This window comes from Oncorhynchus mykiss, chromosome 1 (genome assembly GCF_013265735.2).
Source record: "Oncorhynchus mykiss isolate Arlee chromosome 1, USDA_OmykA_1.1, whole genome shotgun sequence".
NCBI lineage: Eukaryota > Metazoa > Chordata > Actinopteri > Salmoniformes > Salmonidae > Oncorhynchus > Oncorhynchus mykiss.
Genome location: NC_048565.1, coordinates 3942184 through 3961786, shown reverse-complemented (window position 1 = coordinate 3961786; position 19603 = coordinate 3942184). Strand labels below are relative to the sequence as shown.

General features: G+C 42.2%; 1 protein-coding gene across 2 annotated transcripts in view; it reads left to right on the top strand.

Annotated features, from left to right (window-relative positions):
• Positions 1–19603, top strand: part of LOC110524898 (ras-related protein Rab-6B) — a 163123-nt gene that overhangs the window by 76174 nt on the left and 67346 nt on the right. For both annotated transcript variants that reach the window (XM_036982647.1, XM_036982599.1), the window contains exon 3: positions 18313–18366. In XM_036982647.1, the coding sequence (XP_036838542.1) occupies positions 18313–18366 (54 nt within the window). The remainder of the gene's footprint in view (positions 1–18312; positions 18367–19603) is intronic.

The window sequence follows — 19603 nt, the reverse complement described above, 5'->3', positions numbered from 1 at the left end:
ATACAGAGACAGTAGGAGAGTGACTGGTATACAGACAGTAGGAGAGTGAATGGTATACAGAGACAGTAGGAGAGTGACTGGTATACAGACAGTAGGAGAGTGACTGGTATACAGACAGTAGGAGAGTGAATGGTATACAGAGACAGTAGGAGAGTGAATGGTATACAGAGACAGTAGGAGAGTGACTGGTATACAGAGAGTAGGAGAGTGAATGGTATACAGAGACAGTAGGAGAGTGAATGGTATACAGAGACAGTAGGAGAGTGACTGGTATACAGACAGTAGGAGAGTGAATGGTATACAGAGACAGTAGGAGAGTGAATGGTATACAGAGACAGTAGGAGAGTGACTGGTATACAGACAGTAGGAGAGTGACTGGTATACAGAGAGTAGGAGAGTGACTGGTATACAGACAGTAGAAGAGTGACTGGTATACAGACAGTAGGAGAATGACTGGTAAACAGACATTAGGAGAGTGACTGGTATACAGAGACAGTAGGAGAGTGACTGGTATACCTACTGTAGGAGAGTGACTGGTATACCTACTGTAGGAGAGCTCGCCATGGGGAGAGCTGATGGAGAACTACTTTATTCAGATGATCTGCCTCTTGTTGCCGTCCCCATAGGAACATGACGGTCATGATGACTCAGAGCTTCTATTACTCACATTCTAAACAAAGGGTGACTTTGTAGATTAGGCAGCATATTATTAACACATACCGTAGCTAAGGCAGTTGATTATTCTAACAGATACTGTAGCTAAGGCAGTTGATTATTCTAACAGATACATACTGTAGCTAAGGCACTTGACTACACAGACAGATACCGTAGCTAAGGCAGTTGATTATTCTAACAGATACCGTAGCTAAGGCAGTTGATTATTCTAACAGATACTGTAGCTAAGGCAGTTGATTATTCTAACAGATACTGTAGCTAAGGCAGTTGATTATTCTAACAGATACTGTAGCTAAGGCAGTTGATTATTCTAACAGATACTGTAGCTAAGGCAGTTGATTATTCTAACAGATACTGTAGCTAAGGCAGTTGATTATTCTAACAGATACATACTGTAGCTAAGGCAGTTGATTATTCTAACAGATACCGTAGCTAAGGCAGTTGATTATTCTAACAGATACTGTAGCTAAGGCAGTTGATTATTCTAACAGATACATACTGTAGCTAAGGCAGTTGATTATTCGAACAGATACCGTAGCTAAGGCAGTTGATTATTCTAACAGATACTGTAGCTAAGGCAGTTGATTATTCTAACAGATACTGTAGCTAAGGCAGTTGATTATTCTAACAGATACCGTAGCTAAGGCAGTTGATTATTCTAACAGATACTGTAGCTAAGGCAGTTGATTATTCTAACAGATACTGTAGCTAAGGCAGTTGATTATTCTAACAGATACTGTAGCTAAGGCAGTTGATTATTCTAACACATACCGTAGCTAAGGCAGTTGATTATTCTAACAGATACTGTAGCTAAGGCAGTTGATTATTCTAACAGATACTGTAGCTAAGGCAGTTGATTATTCTAACAGATACATACTGTAGCTAAGGCAGTTGATTATTCTAACAGATACCGTAGCTAAGGCAGTTGATTATTCTAACAGATACTGTAGCTAAGGCAGTTGATTATTCTAACAGATACTGTAGCTAAGGCAGTTGATTATTCTAACAGATACTGTAGCTAAGGCAGTTGATTATTCTAACAGATACTGTAGCTAAGGCAGTTGATTATTCTAACAGATACCGTAGCTAAGGCAGTTGATTATTCTTACAGATACTGTAGCTAAGGCAGTTGATGTGCTGAGAGTTTGATTGGTGTAGTAGACAGGTAGCTCTTAGCTGCTTTGATTCTGTCTGCTTAGATAGATTACTCTAGAGGTAGCTTTTAGCTAAGGCGCTTGAAGTGCTCAGTCTGATTGATGCAATAACTACAAGGTCATCCTGGATACTAGAGCCATTAGAAGTAGATTGAAACCTATTAGATAACAAGCTGGTCTACTGTATCCATCTCCCTGCTTGTCTGTGAGTTATCAGGGAAGGGATCTCCCAATAGGTCCATTGATCCTGTCTGCTGCTGGAGGCAGACAGCGTGAACACAACAACTGTTTCCTGTCCGGCAGACAACTAGTTCTCTGGATTTGCTTGGTATTCAATTACAGTAAAATGTCTTGTGTTCTTACGTCTGTCACCCCTTAATATATCACTATTTAAAGACGTCCTCCAGCGATTGTTTTATTTATTTTATTTTTTTAGCTTTTACTGTTGATAAAGGGATATAGTATCCCAAGTATAAATAAGGTAAAGTACACATACTAATGGCAATATTTTCAGCTGGCACTTAGGAGGTGTAGTAGACAGGTAGCTCTTAGCTTTCATTATATAAAAAACAGCACACTGGGCGGGGGGGGGGGGGGGGAGTTGTGACCTTAAAAACAAGTGATGATTTCCTGCACCACAAAAAAAATAAGTCTTAAAAGGTACACAGTTGATAATGGCATGGGTTTATAGAGAGGTAGAGCAGCCATGGGTTTATAGAGAGGTAGAGCAGCCATGGGTTTATAGAGAGGTAGAGCAGCCATGGGTTTATAGAGAGGTAGAGCAGCCATGGGTTTATAGAGAGGTAGAGCAGCCATGGGTTTATAGAGAGGTAGAGCAGCCATGGGTTTATAGAGAGGTAGAGCAGCCATGGGTTTATAGAGAGGTAGAGCAGCCATGGGTTTATAGAGAGGTAGAGCAGCCATGGGTTTATAGAGAGGTAGAGCAGCCATGGGTTTATAGAGAGGTAGAGCAGCCATGGGTTTATAGAGAGGTAGAGCAGCCATGGGTTTATAGAGAGGTAGAGCAGCCATGGGTTTATAGAGAGGTAGAGCAACCTATCCAGACATGGGTTTATAGAGAGGTAGAGCAGCCTATCCAGACATGGGTTTATAGAGAGGTAGAGCAGCCATGGGTTTATAGAGAGGTAGAGCAGCCTATCCAGACATGGGTTTATAGAGAGGTAGAGCAGCCTATCAAGACATGGGTTTATAGAGAGGTAGAGCAGCCTATCCAGACATGGGTTTATAGAGAGGTAGAGCAGCCTATCCAGACATGGGTTTATAGAGAGATAGAGCAGCCTATCCAGACATGGGTTTATAGAGAGGTAGAGCAGCCTATCCAGACATGGGTTTATAGAGAGGTAGAGCAGCCTATCCAGACATGGGTTTATAGAGAGGTAGAGCAGCCTATCCAGACATGGGTTTATAGAGAGGTAGAGCAGCCTATCCAGACATGGGTTTATAGAGAGGTAGAGCAGCCTATCCAGACATGGGTTTATAGAGAGGTAGAGCAGCCATGGGTTTATAGAGAGAGGTAGAGCAGCCATGGGTTTATAGAGAGGTAGAGCAGCCTATCCAGACATGGGTTTATAGAGAGAGACGTAGAGCAGCCTATCCAGACATGGGTTTATAGAGAGGTAGAGCAGCCTATCCAGACATGGGTTTATAGAGAGGTAGAGCAGCCTATCCAGACATGGGTTTATAGAGAGGGAGAGCAGCCTATCCAGACATGGGTTTATAGAGAGGTAGAGCAGCCATGGGTTTATAGAGAGAGGTAGAGCAGCCATGGGTTCATAGAGAGGTAGAGCAGCCTATCCAGACATGGGTTTATAGAGAGAGACGTAGAGCAGCCTATCAAGACATGGGTTTATAGAGAGGTAGAGCAGCCTATCCAGACATGGGTTTATAGAGAGAGAGGTAGAGCAGCCTATCCTATCCAGACATGGGTTTATAGCGGTAGAGCAGCCTATCCAGACATGGGTTTATAGAGAGGTAGAGCAGCCTATCCAGACATGACAAACTGTTCCCATGGAAGGAGAGATGTTCCTTTTGTGCCGGTGAATCTCATATTTAGAAACATTAAAACACGATTTGTTTCCCCCTATTTAGTTCAATTTGATTAAAAACCAAGCATTGCCTTCCCCTTAATTAAGGCTGGTTTAGCAGAAGCGTCTTTGTTATCCTAGCCATTAGCCAAGCAGCCTGTGAACAAAGGGCTTTTTTAAATGGTCTACTGAGAGTACTTTGAAATATTTGGGAGTCCCCCCCCCCCCCCCCCATATTTGGGAGTCCCCCCCCCCATATTTGGGAGTCCCCCCCCCATGCTTTTTCATTAGTCACAATTCACATATCTGCCCACTTCATTTCACTTGTTCAGTAGCCTGATTGGTGTCGAACTTCTTCTCCAGCCCAAGCCTTACACAGCTGACGAATCACATTGCATTCTAAACTGAAGACCATGATTGGGTGATTATTGGAGTCGGGTGTGTTAGCTGGAGCTGGGGGCAAAACTGTGACAACAATCAGGCCCCATGAGGACTGGAGTTGCCCACCCCTGCTTTAGAGTTTGGGAGTTATTATGTGATATGTGAATTGTCCACCCCTGCTTTAGAGTAAACATTAAATTAAAAACATACACATGTAAAATACCTCCTCACCCAGCTGTGATTGGTTGAGTGGGGGCCATGCATGCAAGAGCAGGAAGCTGTGCCCTGCGTTCTTTAACAATGATGTGTGAATGTTTTAATAATTAAATAGGTTATGAATCATTCTGCCGGATGGAATCTGTTCCTACAGCACAGAGTTCTATCTCTCTGTGCGACATTCTATATTTAACCCAAGGTTCCTGGGTTAGAGAGGGAGTACAACTCTGCCATTGAACATTTAATTCCCAAACACCTCTGTGGCTTTCTCTAATTTTGAGGAATGCAAGGGGTTTTATCTGTTTTCCTTATTTATTTTAATTTTATTTTTCATGAGACTATTTGGTTCACAGATAATTTGTAATATATTTGCTCTTGCGTGATGGAAAGCAGTTTTCAACCTGATTAAAAGAGCTTGATAGAGTCCTTAACTCAGCATTTATTTTTAAATACAGTTGAAGTGGGAAGTTTAAATACACAGGTTGGAGTTATTAAAACTCGTTTTTCAACCACTCCACAATTTTCTTGTTAACAAACTGTAGTTTTGGCAAGTCGGTTAGGACATCTACTTTGTACATGACACACATCATTCTTCCAACAATTGTTTACAGACAGATTATTTCACTTATAACTCACTGTATCACAAGTCCAGTGGGTCAGAAGTTTACATACACTAAGTTGACTGTGCCTTTAAACAGCTTGGAAAATTCCAGAAAATGATGTCATTGCTTTAAAAGCTTCTGATGGGCTAAATGACATAATTTGAGTCAATTGGAGGTGTACCTGAGGATGTACGTATTTCAAGGTCTACCTTCAAACCCAGTGCCTCTTTGTTTGACATCATGGGAAAATCAGCCAAGTCCTCAGAAAAAAATGATATACCTCCTTTGGAGCAATTTCCAAATGCCTGAAGGTACAACCAATAGTATGCAAGTATAAACCCCTTGGGACCACACTGCCATCATACCGCTCAGGAAGGAGATGCGTTCTGTCTCCTAGAGATGAATGTACTTTGGTGCGAAAAGTGAAAATCAATTCCAGAACAACAGCAAAGGACCTTGTGAAGATGCTGGAGGAAACGGGTACAAAAGTATCTATATCCACAGTAAAACGAGTCCTATATCGACATAACCTGAAAGGCCGCTCAGCAAGGAAGAAACCACTGCTCCAAAGCCTGTCACGGTTTTCTTCCTCCTCCTCCTCTGAAGAGGAGCAAGGATCGGACCAAAATGCGGCGTGGTTCATCATTAATTTTAATAAAGAAAACACTGAAACACTATACAAAAACAATAAACGAAAAAACAACCGTGACGCTAAATGAGAACTGTACCGAAACAAGCCATCAACATAGACAATCACCCACAAACAAACAGTGCAACCCAGGCTTCTCAATCAGAGACAACTAATGACACCTGCCTCTGATTGAGAACCATACTAGGCCGAAACATAGAAATACCCAAATCATAGAAAATCAAACGTAGACTGCCCACCCCAACTCACGCCCTGACCATACTAAATAAATACAAAACAAAGGAAATAAAGGTCAGAACATGACACAGCCATAAAAAAAGCCATAAAAAAGCCAGACTACAGTTTTCAACTGCACATGGGGACAAAGATCGTACTTTTTCTGGTCTGATGAAAAAAACAATTGAACTGTTTGGCCATAATGACCATTGTTATGTTTGGAGGAAAAAGGGGGAGGCTTGCAAGCCGAAGAACACCATCCCAACCGTGAAGCACGGGGGGGGGGGGGGGGGGGGGTACTTTGCTGCAGGAGGGACTGGTGTACTTCACAAAATAGATGGCAGCATGAGGCAGGAAAATTATGTGGATATATTGAAGCAACATCTCAAGACATCAGTTAAAGCTTGGTCGCAAATTGGTCTTCCAAATGGACAACGACCCCAAGCATACTTCCAAAGTTGTGGCAAAAAAGGACAACAAAGTCAAGGTATTGGAGTGGCCATCACAAAGCCATGACCTCAATCCTATAGAACACTTGTGGGCAGAACTGAAGAAGTGTGTGCAAGCAAGGAGGCCTACAAACCTGACTCAGTTACACCCGCTCTGTCAGGAGGGATGGGCCAAAATTCACCCAACTTATTGTGGGAAGCTTGTGGAAGGCTACCCGAAACATTTGACCCAAGTTAAACCATTTAAACAATTTAAAGGCAATTTAAAGGCAATGCTACCAAATACTAATTGAGTGTACGTAAACTTCTGACCCCCTGAGAATGTGATGAAATAAATAAATGCTGAAATAAATCATTCTCTGTACTGTCATTCTGACATTTCACATTCTTAAAATAAAGTGGTGATCCCAACTGACCTGAAACAGGGAATTCTTACCAGGATTAAATGTTAGGAATTGTGAAAAACTGAGTTGAAATGTATTTGGTAAACTTCCAACTTCAACTGTATATATTTTTTTACCTTTATTTAAGTTAGCAAGTCAGTTAAAAACTAATTCTTATTTACAATGACGGCCTACACCGGCCAAACCCTAACCGGGACGACGCTGGGCCAATTGTGCGCCACCCTATGGAACTCCCAATCATGGCCCGGTTGTGATACAGCCAATGGAATCGAACCAGGGTGTCTATAGTGATGCCTCAAGCGGTGCCTTAGACCGCTTCGCCACACATTCGAGGTGTTGCTTCTCTCTCTTTTCAAGTTCTCACTAGAGACAGTCAGGTTACGGTGAAAGTCTCGTTATCTTCCTGTGGGAGGGTGGAGGACAAGGAGTTTGAAGTATGCAGTTGTGGTCCTGACGCCTTGAGTCTGAGTGGGTCTTACTGTCCGTCACAGTGGTTGGCATTGTCTGGGTAACCGGATCGTGATCAAGCTGCTGATGCCCAGTTCAGTCTGAGCGTGCAGGCCAGGCAGGGGTCACCCCGCTAGGGGGAGACTCTAGGCATCAGCCCCAATGCTGCAGGCACCTGAACTGCAGGCTCCAATGCTGCAGGCTCCAATGCTGCAGGCTCCTGAACTGCAGGCTCCAATGCTGCAGACTCCTGAACGGCAGGCTCCAATGATGCAGACTCCTGAACGGCAGGCTCCAATGCTGCAGACTCCTGAACTGCAGTCTCCAATGCTGCACACTCTATAGGCTGCAGACTCCCCCTAGCTCCAGGGCTCACACACACTGATGGGATGATTAGGAATCAATACAAGACCAGTGGCATATTGTTAATGATTTTGTAAATGGAGCCCATTCCTATTTACAACACATAACATTATCAGGGTTTGTTATAGCATTTTTCAGTGATATAACAACACATTGGGGAAAATGGGCTATTGCTGGTATTGTAGCTTTTCAGAGTTCTGTACGGTTTCCATGTGAATTTATATTAATTGATATGGACAATAAGATTTAGTTATCATCCAATTAAGAACATACAATACAGAAGGGCTCATTCAGTTATCTTCTGTACTGTACTGGGCTCAGTCAGATATCTACTGTACTGGGTTCAGTCAGATATCTGCTGTACTGGGTTCAGTCAGATATCTGCTGTACTGGGTTCAGTCAGATATCTGCTGTACTGGGTTCAGTCAGATATCTGCTGTACTGGGTTCAGTCAGATATCTGCTGTACTGGGTTCAGTCAGATATCTAACGTACTGGGTTCAGTCAGATATCTGCTGTACTGTGCTGGGTTCAGTCAGATATCTGCTGTACTGGGTTCAGTCAGATATCTACTGTACTGGGTTCAGTCAGTTATCTACTGTACTGGGTTCAGTCAGATATCTACTGTACTGGGTTCAGTCAGATATCTACTGTACTGGGTTCAGTCAGATATCTGCTGTACTGGGTTCAGTCAGATATCTGCTGTACTGGGTTCAGTCAGATATATACTGTACTGGGTTCAGTCAGATATCTACTGTACTGTGCTAGGTTCAGTCATATTTACTATACTGTACTGTACTGGGCTCAGTCAGATATCTACTGTACTGGGTTCAGTCAGATATCTACTGTACTGTACTCGGCTTAGTCAAATCTACTGTGCTGTACTGGGTTCAGTCAGATATCTAACGTACTGGGTTCAGTCAGATATCTACTGTACTGTGCTGTACTGGGTTCAGTCAGATATCTAACGTACTGGGTTCAGTCAGATATCTACTGTACTGTGCTGGGTTCAGTCAGATATTTACTGTGCTGTACTGGGTTCAGTCAGATATCTACTGTACTGTACTGGGTTCAGTCAGATATCTACTGTACTGTACTGGGTTCAGTCAGATATTTACTGTGCTGTACTGGGTTCAGTCAGATATCTACTGTACTGTACTGGGTTCAGTCAGATATCTACTGTACTGGGATCAGTCAGATATCTGCTGTACTGTACTGGGTTCAGTCAGATATCTGCTGTACTGTACTGTACTGGGTTCAGTCAGATTTCTACTGTACTGAGTTCAGTTAGATATTTAATATACTGTACTGTACTGGGTTCAGTCATATCTACTGTTCTCGGTTCAGTCCGATATCTACTGTACTGGGTTCAGTCAGATTTACTGTACTGGGTTCAGTTAGATATCTACTGTACTGGGTTCAGTCAGATATCTACTGTACTGCGTTTAATCAGAAATCTACTGTACTGGGTTCAGTCAGATTTCTAATATACTGTGCTGGGTTCAGTCAGATATCTACTGTACTGGGTTCAGTCAGATATCTACTGTGCTGTACGGGGTTCAGTCAGATATCTACTGTACTGGGTTCAGTCAGATATCTACTGTACTGGGTTCAGTCAGATATCTACTGTACTGGGTTCAGTCATATCTACTGTTCTCGGTTCAGTCCGATATCTACTGTACTGGGTTCAGTCAGATTTACTGTACTGGGTTCAGTTAGATATCTACTGTACTGGGTTCAGTCAGATATCTACTGTACTGCGTTTAATCAGAAATCTACTGTACTGGGTTCAGTCAGATTTCTAATATACTGTGCTGGGTTCAGTCAGATATCTACTGTACTGGGTTCAGTCAGATATCTACTGTGCTGTACGGGGTTCAGTCAGATATCTACTGTACTGGGTTCAGTCAGATATCTACTGTACTGGGTTCAGTCAGATATCTACTGTACTGGGTTCAGTCAGATATCTACTGTACTGGGTTCAGTCAGATATCTACTTTACTGGGTTCAGTCAGATATCTACTGTACTGGGTTCAGTCAGATATCTACTGTACTGGTTCAGTCAGATATCTACTGTACTGGGTTCAGTCAGGTATCTGCTGTACTGTACTGGGTTCAGTCAGATATCTACTGTACTGGGTTCAGTCAGATATCTACTGTACTGGCCTCAGTACATTACAGTAGATATCTGACTGAATAAAGCACCTGGCCAAAAGACTGAACATTATTTCAGGTGAGACAAGGATATCATCAAATTCTCTCAGCCAATCATCAGTCATTTGTGTAAGAGCTGTGCTTGTTGAATGTCTTTCCCACATGAAAATGGTCCAGTTCACGCACTTATCAAGAAAACATCCCTGGTCATCCCTTTCCCTATAAGCGTGCTGAAAGTCTGTTTTCAATTTGTTTACTGTAAAATAGTGTTGTATCTTGTCAAACACATTTTTTTCCAAAAGTTTACTAAGAGTTGGTAACAGGCTGATTGGTTGGCTATTTAAACCAGTAAATATGTTTTTTATTTTCTTAGGAAGGCGTTTTGCTTTGTTTTGGTGTAAAGTACTTGAGGTATCTGTACTTGACTTTATTAATTATATTTTTGACAACTTTTACTTTTACTTCACTACTTTCCCAAAGAAAATAATGTACTTTTTACTTCATACATTTTCCCTGACACCCAAAAGTACTCATTACATTCTGAATGCTTAGCAGGAGAGGAAAATGGTCCAATTCACGCACTTATCAAGAGAACATCCCTGGTCATCCCTACTGCCTCTGATCTGGAGGAGTCACTAAATTCAAACTCTTCATTTGTAAATGATGTCCGAGTGTTGGAGTGTGGCCCTGGCTATCCGTACATTTTGAAAACAAGAAAATGGTGCCGTCTTGTTTGCTTCATAAAATGAATTTGAAATTATTTTTATTTTTACTTTTAGACTTTTACTCAAGTCGTATTTTATTGGTTGACTTCCACTTTTACTTGAGTAGTTTTCTATTAAGGTATCTTTACTTTTACTCAAGTATTACCATTGGGTACATTTTCCACCACTAATTTTGCTTCCCTCCAGGGCTTAGGGCTTTCTAGTAGACTTAAAGATATGGCAAATAGGAGTGGCAATATTGTCCACTACTTTCCTCAGTAATGTTCCATCCAAGTTTTCCATCCAAGTCAGACCCCGGTGGCTTGTCATTGTTGATAGACAACAATCATTGTTTCACCTCTTCAACACTCACTTTACCGAATTCAAAATGACAACGCTTGTCTTTCAGATATTCTTGGATGTGTAGTGTCAGCGTTAGATGGCATGTCATGCCTAAGTTTTCTAATCTTGCCAATGCAACAAAAAAAAAATCATTAAAGTAGTTGGCAATATCAGTCAGTTTTGTAATGAATGAGCCCATCTGATTCAACGAATGATGGAGCTGAGTTTGCCTTTTTGCCCAAAATGTCATTTAAGGTGCTCCAAATCTTTTTACTATTGTTCTTTAGGTCATTTATCTTTGTTTCATAGTATAGTTTCTTATTTTGTCATTCCGTTTAGTCACATGATTTCTCAGTTCGCAATACGTTTGACAATTGGCTGGGCTGCCAGACATATTTGCTGCTCCTTCAGCCTCATCCTTCTCAACTATAAAATTTTTCAAATCAATCCACGGGGATTTAACCATTTTTAACAATCATTTTCTTAATGGGTGCATGCTTATTAGTAACTGAAATAAGCTATTTCATAAATGTGTCAAGTGCAGCGTCTGGTTGCTTCTCATTACACACCACAGACCAGCAGCGTCTGGTTGGTCCCCATTACACACCACAGACCAGCAGCGTCTGGTTGGTCCCCATTACACACCACAGACCAGCAGCGTCTGGTTGGTCCCCATTACACACCACAGACCAGCAGCGTCTGGTTGCTCCTCATTACACACCACAGACCAGCAGCGTCTGGTTGCTTCTCATTACACACCACAGATCAACAGCGTCTGGTTGGTCCTCATTACACACCACAGACCAGCAGCGTCTGGTTGCTTCTCATTACACACCACAGACCAGCAGCGTCTGGTTGCTCCTCATTACACACCACAGACCAGCAGCGTCTGGTTGCTTCTCATTACACACCACAGACCAACAGCGTCTGGTTGGTCCTCATTACACACCACAGACCAGCAGCGTCTGGTTGCTCCTCATTACACACCACAGACAAGCAGTGTCTGGTTGGTCCTCATTACACACCACAGACCAGCAGCGTCTGGTTGCTCCTCATTACACACCACAGACAAGCAGTGTCTGGTTGCTCCTCATTACACACCACAGACCAACAGCGTCTGGTTGGTCCTCATTACACACCACAGATCAACAGCGTCTGGTTGGTCCTCATTACACACCACAGACCAGCAGCGTCTGGCTGGTCCTCATTACACACCACAGAGGTTACAGCCACTATGACAATTAATAATAGCCAAGGAGTCAATGAGTCCCAATCTAAGTTACACTTATTGACCGTCAGCCACTTGACTCCAAAGCATCCCATTCTGTATGCACAGTATGCCTGCCATCTGTAAAACTCTCTCATGTTCTGAGATCTCAGGGCCAGTGTAAGACATTTAAGAAGCAAGCGGCCTAATCACAACCCCGACAATTTGAAATGTTTAAACACCTGTAAAACAAAAAGAGAGAGAGAAGAGAAGAGAGAGAGAGAGAGAGTGTCCTAGTTCCCATATCCCTACTATTCATGTACTTAGTAGGGGTTAAGACACTAAGCCCTGCTATTAATGTACCTAGTAGGGGTTAAGACACTAAGCCCTACTATTCAGGTACCTAGTAGGGGTTAAGACACTAAGCCCTACTATTCAGGTACCTAGTAGGGGTTAAGACACTAAGACCTACTATTCATGTACCTAGTAGGGGTTAAGACACTAAGCCCTACTATTAATGTACCTAGTAGGGGTTAAGACACTAAGCCCTACTATTCAGGTACCTAGTAGGGGTTAAGACACTAAGCCCTACTATTCAGGTACCTAGTAGGGGTTAAGACACTAAGCCCTACTATTCAGGTACCTAGTAGGGGTTAAGACACTAAGCCCTACTATTCATGTACCTAGTAGGGGTTAAGACACTAAGCCCTACTATTCAGGTACCTAGTAGGGGTTAAGACACTAAGCCCTACTATTCAGGTACCTAGTAGGGGTTAAGACACTAAGCCCTACTATTCATGTACCTAGTAGGGGTTAAGACACTAAGCCCTACTATTCATGTACCTAGTAGGGGTTAAGACACTAAGCCCTACTATTCATGTACCTAGTAGGGGTTAAGACACTAAGCCCTACTATTAATGTACCTAGTAGGGGTTAAGACACTAAGACCTACTATTCATGTACCTAGTAGGGGTTAAGACACTAAGCCCTACTATTCATGTACCTAGTAGGGGTTAAGACACTAAGCCCTACTATTCATGTACCTAGTAGGGGTTAAGACACTAAGCCCTACTATTCATGTACCTAGTAGGGGTTAAGACACTAAGCCCTACTATTCATGTACCTAGTAGGGGTTAAGACACTAAGCCCTACTATTCAGGTACCTAGTAGGGGTTAAGACACTAAGCCCTACTATTCAGGTACCTAGTAGGGGTTAAGACACTAAGCCCTACTATTCAGGTACCTAGTAGGGGTTAAGACACTAAGCCCTACTATTCATGTACCTAGTAGGGGTTAAGACACTAAGCCCTACTATTCAGGTACCTAGTAGGGGTTAAGACACTAAGCCCTACTATTCAGGTACCTAGTAGGGGTTAAGACACTAAGCCCTACTATTCATGTACCTAGTAGGGGTTAAGACACTAAGCCCTACTATTCATGTACCTAGTAGGGGTTAAGACACTAAGCCCTACTATTCATGTACCTAGTAGGGGTTAAGACACTAAGCCCTACTATTCATGTACCTAGTAGGGGTTAAGACACTAAGCCCTACTATTCATGTACCTAGTAGGGGTTAAGACACTAAGCCCTACTATTCATGTACCTAGTAGGGGTTAAGACACTAAGCCCTACTATTCATGTACCTAGTAGGGGTTAAGACACTAAGCCCTACTATTCATGTACCTAGTAGGGGTTAAGACACTAAGCCCTACTATTCATGTACCTAGTAGGGGTTAAGACACTAAGCCCTACTATTCATGTAACTAGTAGGGGTTAAGACACTAAGCCCTACTATTAATGTACCTAGTAGGGGTTAAGAAACTAAGCCCTACTATTAATGTACCTAGTAGGGGTTAAGACACTAAGCCCTACTATTAATGTCCCTAGTAGGGGTTAAGACACTAAGCCCTACTATTCATGTGCCTAGTAGGGGTTAAGACACTAAGCCCTACTATTCATGTACCTAGTAGGGGTTAAGACACTAAGCCCTACTATTCAGGTACCTAGTAGGGGTTAAGACACTAAGCCCTACTATTAATGTACCTAGTAGGGGTTAAGACACTAAGCCCTACTATTCATGTACCTAGTAGGGGTTAAGACACTAAGCCCTACTATTCATGTACCTAGTAGGGGTTAAGACACTAAGCCCTACTATTCATGTACCTAGTAGGGGTTAAGACACTAAGCCCTACTATTCATGTACCTAGTAGGGGTTAAGACACTAAGCCCTACTATTAATGTAACTAGTAGGGGTTAAGACACTAAGCCCTACTATTAATGTACCTAGTAGGGGTTAAGAAACTAAGCCCTACTATTAATGTCCCTAGTAGGGGTTAAGACACTAAGCCCTACTATTAATGTCCCTAGTAGGGGTTAAGACACTAAGCCCTACTATTCATGTACCTAGTAGGGGTTAAGACACTAAGCCCTACTATTCATGTACCTAGTAGGGGTTAAGACACTAAGCCCTACTATTCAGGTACCTAGTAGGGGTTAAGACACTAAGCCCTACTATTAATGTACCTAGTAGGGGTTAAGACACTAAGCCCTACTATTCATGTACCTAGTAGGGGTTAAGACACTAAGCCCTACTATTCATGTACCTAGTAGGGGTTAAGACACTAAGCCCTACTATTCATGTACCTAGTAGGGGTTAAGACACTGAGCCCTACTATTCATGTACCTAGTAGGGGTTAAGACACTAAGCCCTACTATTCATGTACCTAGTAGGGGTTAAGACACTAAGCCCTACTATTCATGTACCTAGTAGGGGTTAAGACACTAAGCCCTACTATTCATGTACCTAGTAGGGGTTAAGACACTAAGCCCTACTATTCAGGTACCTAGTAGGGGTTAAGACACTAAGCCCTACTATTCATGTACCTAGTAGGGGTTAAGACACTAAGCCCTACTATTCATGTACCTAGTAGGGGTTAAGACACTAAGCCCTACTATTCATGTACCTAGTAGGGGTTAAGACACTAAGCCCTACTATTCATGTACCTAGTAGGGGTTAAGACACTAAGCCCTACTATTCATGTACCTAGTAGGGGTTAAGACACTAAGCCCTACTATTCAGGTACCTAGTAGGGGTTAAGACACTAAGCCCTACTATTAATGTACCTAGTAGGGGTTAAGAAACTAAGCCCTACTATTAATGTACCTAGTAGGGGTTAAGACACTAAGCCCTACTATTAATGTACCTAGTAGGGGTTAAGAAACTAAGCCCTACTATTAATGTACCTAGTAGGGGTTAAGACACTAAGCCCTACTATTAATGTACCTAGTAGGGGTTAAGACACTAAGCCCTACTATTCATGTACCTAGTAGGGGTTAAGACACTAAGCCCTACTATTAATGTACCTAGTAGGGGTTAAGACACTAAGCCCTACTATTCATGTACCTAGTAGGGGTTAAGACACTAAGCCCTACTATTCATGTACCTAGTAGGGGTTAAGACACTAAGCCCTACTATTAATGTACCTAGTAGGGGTTAAGACACTAAGCCCTACTATTCATGTACCTAGTAGGGGTTAAGACACTAAGCCCTACTATTCATGTACCTAGTAGGGGTTAAGACACTAAGCCCTACTATTCAGGTACCTAGTAGGGGTTAAGACACTAAGCCCTACTATTAATGTACCTAGTAGGGGTTAAGAAACTAAGCCCTACTATTAATGTACCTAGTAGGGGTTAAGACACTAAGCCCTACTATTAATGTACCTAGTAGGGGTTAAGAAACTAAGCCCTACTATTAATGTACCTAGTAGGGGTTAAGACACTAAGCCCTACTATTCATGTACCTAGTAGGGGTTAAGACACTAAGCCCTACTATTCATGTACCTAGTAGGGGTTAAGACACTAAGCCCTACTATTCATGTACCTAGTAGGGGTTAAGACACTAAGCCCTACTATTAATGTACCTAGTAGGGGTTAAGACACTAAGCCCTACTATTCATGTACCTAGTAGGGGTTAAGACACTAAGCCCTACTATTCAGGTACCTAGTAGGGGTTAAGACACTAAGCCCTACTATTCAGGTACCTAGTAGGGGTTAAGACACTAAGCCCTACTATTCAAGCATACTTCATTTAAATAAAAACAAAAAGATTTCCACTGCATCAGGGACAGTAGTGTTCTGTGGGTAACGGCCAATCAGATAATACCTCCTGGTATGTAGTGTTCTGTGGGCAGACGGCCAATCAGATAATACCTCCTGGTATGTAGTGTTCTGTGGGCAGACGGCCAATCAGATAATACCTCCTGGTATGTAGTGTTCTGTGGGAGGACGGCCAATCAGATAATACCTCCTGGTATGTAGTGTTCTGTGGGAGGACGGCCAATCAGATAATACCTCCTGGTATGTAGTGTTCTGTGGGAGGACGGCCAATCAGATAATACCTCCTGGTATGTAGTGTTCTGTGGGCAGACGGCCAATCAGATAATACCTTCTGGTATGTGGTGTTCTGTGGGAGGACCGCCAATCAGATAATACCTCCTGGTATGTAGTGTTCTGTGGGCAGACGGCCAATCAGATAATACCTCCTGGTATGTAGTGTTCTGTGGGAGGACGGCCAATCAGATAATACCTCCTGGTATGTAGTGTTCTGTGGGAGGACGGCCAATCGGATAATACATACTGGTATGTAGTGTTCTGTGGGCAGACGGCCAATCAGATAATACCTCCTGGTATGTAGTGTTCTGTGGGCTAACGGCCAATCAGATAATACCTCCTGGTATGTAGTGTTCTGTGGGAGGACGGCCAATCAGATAATACCTCCTGGTATGTAGTGTTCTGTGGGAGGAGGCCAATCAGATAATACCTCCTGGTATGTAGTGTTCTGTGGGAGGACGGCCAATCAGATAATACCTCCTGGTATGTAGTGTTCTGTGGGAGGACGGCCAATCAGATAATACCTCCTGGTATGTAGTGTTCTGTGGAAGGACGGCCAATCAGATAATACCTCCTGGTATGTAGTGTTCTGTGGGCAGACGGCCAATCAGATAATACCTCCTGGTATGTAGTGTTCTGTGGGAGGACGGCCAATCAGATAATACCTCCTGGTATGTAGTGTTCTGTGGGAGGACGGCCAATCAGATAATACCTCCTGGTATGTAGTGTTCTGTGGGAGGACGGCCAATCAGATAATACCTCCTGGTATGTAGTGTTCTGTGGGAGGACGGCCAATCAGATAATACCTCCTGGTATGTAGTGTTCTGTGGGAGGACGGCCAATCAGATTATACCTCCTGGTATGTAGTGTTCTGTGGGAGGACGGCCAATCAGATAATACCTCCTGGTATGTAGTGTTCTGTGGAAGGACGGCCAATCAGATAATACCTCCTGGTATGTAGTGTTCTGTGGGCAGACGGCCAATCAGATAATACCTCCTGGTATGTAGTGTTCTGTGGGAGGACGGCCAATCAGATAATACCTCCTGGTATGTAGTGTTCTGTGGGAGGACGGCCAATCAGATAATACCTCCTGGTATGTAGTGTTCTGTGGGCAGACGGCCAATCAGATAATACCTCCTGGTATGTAGTGTTCTGTGGGAGGACGGCCAATCAGATAATACCTCCTGGTATGTAGTGTTCTGTGGGAGGACGGCCAATCAGATAATACCTCCTGGTATGTAGTGTTCTGTGGGAGGACGGCCAATCAGATAATACATCCTGGTATGTAGTGTTCTGTGGGCAGACGGCCAATCAGATAATACCTCCTGGTATGTAGTGTTCTGTGGGCTAACGGCCAATCAGATAATACCTCCTGGTATGTAGTGTTCTGTGGGAGGACGGCCAATCAGATAATACCTCCTGGTATGTAGTGTTCTGTGGGTAACGGCCAGTGACCAACAACCAGCTCATAGATGGAAGGTGTTGCCATGGTATTAAGGAGATATGGTTCTCAGCAAAATGTCTTCTTAAATATACAGTAATTAACACATGAAAGACTTACAGTGAGAGAGACCTGTAAAATCTTATGGTAACACTTTACTGTAGGTATCCTTATGAATGCATTATATTGCCTTAGTGTCTTCGTGCCTTTACTGTAGGTATCCTTATGAATGCATTACATTGCCTTAGTGTCTTCGTGTCTTTACTGTAGGTATCCTTATGAATGCATTATATTGCCTTAGTGTCTTCGTGCCTTTACTGTAGGTACCTTTATGAATTAATTAGATTTTGTATAATTTCTATTGAGAGCAACTATAGGCTAATATTTTAATGTTGTTAATTTGATTCCTTTTCTTCATTTTATAGAATAATGTTGATCCCACGTGTCTCTATTTGTTTTTTCTCATTTCAGGCCACAATTGGAATAGACTTCCTGTCAAAAACGATGTACTTGGAGGACCGAACGGTAAGTTAACTCAATCTAAGGCTCTTTTAATACCCTTCTAGTGTCGCCCCCCAGGGCCACTTCTCTCTCTCTGTGGAATATCATCCCCTCAGGTTCAGATGTACTGGCTTGTGTTCCTAACAGCACCCTATTACATCTGTAGTGCACTTCTTTTATACCTTAATATATACAGGCCCCATAGGGCTCTGACCCCGTAATATATACAGGCCCCATAGGGCTCTGACCCCTTAATATATACAGGCCCCATAGGCCTCTGACCCCTTAATATATACAGGCCCCATAGGGCTCTGACCCCTTAATATATACAGGTCACTCTGATGGTCATACCAAACTTGCGGACTGCCAGTCACTAATGGCCTGGTACTCTATGGTCCCTCTGAAATCAATGCAAATGCAATGGAAAATCAAACCAAACACCTCCTGAGAGCCCCGGCATTCAGAGTTTGAGCGGAATAGGATCACCTGTTGGGCAGCGAGAGCCAGCGAGAGCCAGCGAGAGCCAGCGAGAGCCAGCTCCTCATAGCTGGTTGATGCATGGAATGAAATAAGTGAAATACGTGTTCCTATAAGCCAATGTTGCACAACATTTCTCTAGGCTTTGCAACTGTGTGAGAAAACAAAGTTTTGATGGCCTCTATTAAAAAGAGGAGGATCCCATCAGCTTTTCATAGGCTAGGCCTACTATATTTACTTGTCAACTTTCCTAACATTAAGCACATTGCTTCGCTTTACAACCTACCTGGCTGGCATGAACATGAACCGGGGGAAAAGCAACCTCGATACGCTATTCATGGCCTGTATTTTTCCTCCTGCCCCTGTTCTGACAGGTGCATAAAAAAAGGCCCATTCTAAATCAAACTAATTTTACACATATTATTTAGTATATATTATATATTATAATTATTAGTATATATTTATATTTAGTATATATTATTATTAGTATATAGTATATATTTAGTATATATTAGTATTAGTATATAGTATATATTTAGTATATATTATTATTAGTATATAGTATATATTTAGTATATATTTAGTATATATTATTATTATTTAGTATATATTATATATTATTATTAGTAGTATATATTTAGTATATATTATTATTATTATTTAGTATATATTCTATATTAGTATATAGTATATATTTAGTATATATTATTATTATTTAGTATATATTATATATTAGTATATAGTATATATTTAGTATATATTATATATTAGTATATAGTATATA